General features: G+C 40.2%; 1 gene segment (V, D, J or C); it reads left to right on the top strand.

The window, feature by feature from the left end:
- The first annotated feature begins 2504 nt into the window (after window positions 1-2504).
- Window positions 2505-2843, top strand: LOC108932089 (immunoglobulin heavy variable 1-46-like). The segment is given in 1 exon segment: window positions 2505-2843. A coding segment is annotated over 1 exon segment (339 nt).
- Window positions 2844-5336: the final 2493 nt, after the last annotated feature.

Below are 5336 nucleotides of genomic sequence, written 5' to 3'. Positions count from 1 at the left end.
TGAACCACCTAAGGACTGTGGATGAGAGGCCAAATCAGTTTTCTAACCTATCTAAAAGCATTTTATGACCAACAGTGTCAAAGGCAGCACTAAGATCTAGTAAGACCAGAACTGTTATTTTACCTGAGTCACTGTTCAAGCAAATATCATTTCATATCTTTATGAGAGCAGTCTTAGTACTATAACGTGATCGGGAGCTGGAGTGAAAGCTGTCAAGGCAGCCATTTGTATGTAGAAATTTACTGATTTGATTGAAAATGACCTTCTCAGTGACATTGGTAATGAAGGAAGATTTGAAATAGGCCTGTAATTGTTAAGCACTCAGGCATCCGGGTTCCTCTTTTTCAAGAGGGGCTTGACAGCTCTAGTTTTCATTGTCAATGCAAAAGTTCACCAGAGAAGGGAACTATTCACAATATGCAATAAATCAGTTGCTAAACAGCTAAAAACACTTTTTTAAAAAGCTCGTGGAGAGAATGTCTAGAGAACAAGTGGAAGGTTTAAGATGCTGCACTATTTCATTGAGAGTTTTGCCATCAATAGCAGTAAATTCAGATATGAAGACCATTTTTTGGATGATTTGGATGTTATGATGTTCCTATTTGCCTGGGCTGAGCTAATGCTGAGGTTAAAATTTTCAATTTTGTGATAGAAATCGGACGCAAGCATTACACCTTTTTTACACATCCCCCCTCTCTTGCAGCCTTGGAACATTTTTATACCTTCGTTGTAACAGGGAAGAAAATATGAGTTCAAAGATACCTGTGACAAACGCAAGTGTCCAGTGTGATGTCAGTCTGTAACAGTCATTTGAGGAGCAGTTACTGTCACTTAATTTGTTCAAAATTGTTCTCCATTAATGGAGATGATTTTATTTTCAGAATCCTTGTCTAGTGTTTACATATACATTTAAAAATTAAATTCCCCGAGTTTTGTCACTGTCATGACCCAAGGGAGTAGAATCTCTGGTCACCACAGGCACCACCTGAGATCCACGCAACTAACCCAACACATCTGTTTGCAACGAGTCTCATAATCAGTTCCCAGCCCTATGAAAGGGAGTAAAGACACATCACTCATTTGTGGATTCTTGATCAGCCCTTCATTGCTTTCTCAGTGATTCTGTAGTGATTCCTGCTCTCTGAATTGTTTCTCATGTTACCATCCAGTGTGTCTTTGTTCCTGTCCTGACCTCCTGTCCTCTCTATGCCAGTCCTTTGTGATCCTCTCCAGGTCCTGTGTATCACCCCGTTGCTGCCACATCTCCTTGTATTAACTTTTGACAGCACAGTTTCACTTACTGTAAGAACACTTTGAGTGTCTTATTCCATGCCCTCTGTGTCACCCATGCACTTTATATCTGGGTTGACACTATGAACTCGCATATACATAAAATATTGTTACACATTCAATAAAAAGTGAAATACAGTACTGTACGAAAGTTTTAGGCTCTGGGTTGGGGAACAAAGCTGTAAAGTGAGAATGTTTCCAAGAAAATGCTGTTAATTAATAAACTTCCTACAAAGCTTAGTAACCATCCAGAGTCAACCGCTTCTCCAGAGGATGACCACCTCATGTCTATACTCACTCTTGCCATGGTGTAAGATCTGAGAGTTCAACTGCCACATCTGACAAAACCTCACATTTTCATTATGGTTGTCCCTCACCCAGTTTTATTCCCTCTATACAGCTCTTTCTGCTTCAGTTCAGTTCAATAAGTTTGCCATACAAAGACCTCAGGTTCTTCATTTGGAAGGCTGTTTATTACTATTTTACCTTCTTTTTATAATGACATACAAAACCCTTGTTGTAATACTTTAACTTTTTTGCAAAATGAATGCTTGGAAATCCAAAATGTGCTCTTTCCCATTGACACTAATGCAGAAGCCATTAAATAACTGTCTAAAACACATATTTTTGTGAGACAGCTAAGTGCCTAAGACTTCTGCACAGTACTGTACTTGTCACATGTCACCCAAAAATGAGGAAAGATTTATGAATGTTTTTTATTTATCCTTTAAGCATCATCTCCAGTTAAACAGGAAGGCTGAGAAAACCGGTGCAGAAATATATAATCAGATACATATAAACTGCTTGAAAACAATATTACTTTAATTGGTGAATATGAAAACACTATTACAATACTGAGTTTTTTCTGTATTTTGTATTATTAAATTTTTGATAATACCTATCTAATATTCCTCATTCCCTGTCAATGACCACTTCTTTAACGCAGGGTTGCTGTGGTCTGGAACCTATTCCAAAAGCACAGGACAAGAGCCAGGGCAAATCCTGGCTGGAACATCACTCTATTGCAGAGCACTCACTCACACTCATTCACTCACTCACAGAAAAAGCACAGTTTAGAGTAATTTGCTCACCTGAAACATGTCTTTGGGCTGTGGGAGGAAACCAGAGCACTCGGAGGAATCTTAAGTGCAATATTGCAAATATTGTAAATGTACTGGATACACAGATGAACTTCAAAGTGCTGAAACTATGACATGTCGGTTTTTACAGGGATCCAGTGTGATAACATAAGGTTGGATCAGTCACATCCTCAGGTGAAGAGATCAGGAGAGTCTGGCAAGCTCTCCTGTGTCATTTCTGGGTTTGATATGACAAACTACTACATGCACTGGATACGACAGAAAGCAGGTGGAGGACTGGAGTGGATTGGAGTTGTGAACTCTGGTAGTACAGATGATCCTGACTACGCGGCATCCCTGAAAGGACAGTTCACCCTGACTGAGGACGTCTCCAAAAGCACACAGTACTTGGAGGCCAAGAGTCTGAAAGCAGAGGACACGGCTGTTTATTACTGTGCTCGAGACTCACACTGACTGGTCTCAATTCAGCAGCTGTACAAAAACCACGAGTTGCAAAACAAGTGAATGTAAAGAATAATATGTTTTTATTCAGTTATTTTTGCACTTTGTAATTGATATTTTAAACAGTAATAAATAAGAAACAATAACAGTAAAACAGACTATATTTTTTTCCAATCATTTATACTATTTATTTAATCATTACAATCCTAAGCGTCACTCTGTTACAATATAAATCAGACATTGTCGCATTCATGTTTTATTCTGTGTGTCTGCATTCATTTTTCCAAATTCTTGTTTACTGAAAACATTAGAAAGCTATTTCCAGTTCATTCAACAGCTGCTCAAGCAACAAGCCTGTCAAAACAGTGCAAAACAAAGCAGTATAATTTCAAAATGATCCAAGTACCATTGTCATTTGAAGCCATCACCAGATGGGAAGAACACACAAAATCATCTGAATGTCAGGATCCCTGAGGATCAGACTCAGGATGAACATAGGGGGCGTCACCCCCGGAGCCACTCAGCCGCACCAACAGCGAGAGATTTCATACACTCCACTTCTAGATCCGGGGAGAGCTCCTATCTCAGGTATCTAGGACTGTTTCATCTGTATTTTGCATTAAGGTGAAGCCAGACTGTTTAGTTTATCGGCAAAATATAATAATTACCTGTTTAACTTCCCTGTAGTGAAAGAGAGGGGTCTCTGAGTGTCACATCTTCAGAGAAAAATGTCACAGGGGACGGTCATTGTAACAGTTTCCAAATACCTGCCATACACCTGCACCTCATGAAAAACACAGTGTAAAGATAGAGAGCTCCTTGCAATAATCTCTTTGAGAAACATCTCCTCTCTTTGCGTTCAGCTTTGTTCCTTCTTCTTAGCCTTTTGGATCGCGAAACTTGCTCTTCGAATCACAAAGATGACTCCTCAGATTACGACGTTCAAATTAAAACCGTGACCCGTTGAATGTCGACCCTCACTTTTTGAACAATGACATTTTGGATCATGCCTTGAACTCAACCAACCCCCTTGGATCTCGAAACCATGCTTTCCTCCTAAGTCTTTTTCAGTATCAATTGCCCATGACTGAAGTGTCTCAGCGGATAAATTTCTTTCTGTATTTTCAGAGAAGATGTACTACATTTGATGGAATCACTGCAGTGGTGGGTTAAATTTTTAAGTCAAACAAATTCTGCGTTGTTTGAGAGTCCTGATCAGTCTGGTAAGACAAAACACATACTGACACAGAACATTAAATAAAAACCCCAAAGTGATAAAGCTGTTTGAACAGATGACTCAGTTCATTCTTTAGTGCAGTCCTGCCCACGGTCCAACAGCACAGTAAGTAAAGTTTCCTCCTTTATACCTGTAATTTACACACAGTTACTATAGTACCACACCCCCATTGTATGCAAACATGACTTAGTCCTGACTTTTAAATACCAGTGATGGACACAAACCCCAGCAGGAGACACTCATGGATCTTCACTCCAGTTTAGCTTCAGCACAAACATGTTCCCTGTGTCTCTGCTGTTACTGCTGGCAGCTGCTTCCTGTGAGTCTTTTTTAAACTCCAAGTGGACTTCAACGTGTTATTTTTTCTATTTTCACATTTCAAAATTTAATTGTTTTGAAAAATCAGCTGGAGAGCAAATGAACTTTTATAAACTTCCAATTTCCATCTGGGTTTTGTAATGCACTATTCAGCAGGAAAAGAATAAATGAATTATCTGAATAAATATAAATGTAAATAAATGAATTCACTTCAGTTGATGAGGGAATTATAATGCAGTACTACCACTACCCAGAGGATGTTGCTCTAATAAAGGCTGTGAGAGGAGTACAGCAGTCCATTTCTCATTTGGTCCACAGCACTGAGGTGTATTTCCAGACCCTGTACTGCATGACATTTCCTGGCCCACTGGGTGGTACTGACCAATAATTCTACATAATTTCCTACTGATAATGAATAATCCATAATAATGATGCAGAATTGACTCAGTAATTTTGTTCATCATTACTAAGCATTCTTGAGCTTATTTAAGAATAATATACTATTACTCAGTCACTATCCATAACCGTTTGTCCGAATACAGGGTCGTAGTGGTCTGAAACCTATTGTAGGGGATTAGTAGTAGTATATAGACACGCTGGTCAGGCTACTACTGAGGAGACCTGTCTCAGGATACAGCTGAACCACCCGTACGCAAGCAAGCACACACACGCACGTGCACACACACATGCACACACTGACTGAAACCGCTTGTGCCGAGAAGGATCGCGGAGAACCGGAACCCAACTCAGCAACACGGGGCGCAAGGCTGGAGGGGGAGGGGACACACCTAGGACAGGACGCCAATCTGTTGCACGGCACCGTAAGCCGGACTTGAACCCCAGACCTGCCAGAGAACAGGACCCGGCCAAACCTGCTGCACCACCACACCCCCCTACCATCTGTACGGTATATTAGAAAAAAAATGTCACTGGAGGCTACTGTAAGAATG

Source organism: Scleropages formosus, chromosome 3 (genome assembly GCF_900964775.1).
Source record: "Scleropages formosus chromosome 3, fSclFor1.1, whole genome shotgun sequence".
Classification (NCBI taxonomy): Eukaryota; Metazoa; Chordata; class Actinopteri; order Osteoglossiformes; family Osteoglossidae; genus Scleropages; species Scleropages formosus.
This window is presented reverse-complemented; position numbering and strand designations above follow the sequence as displayed.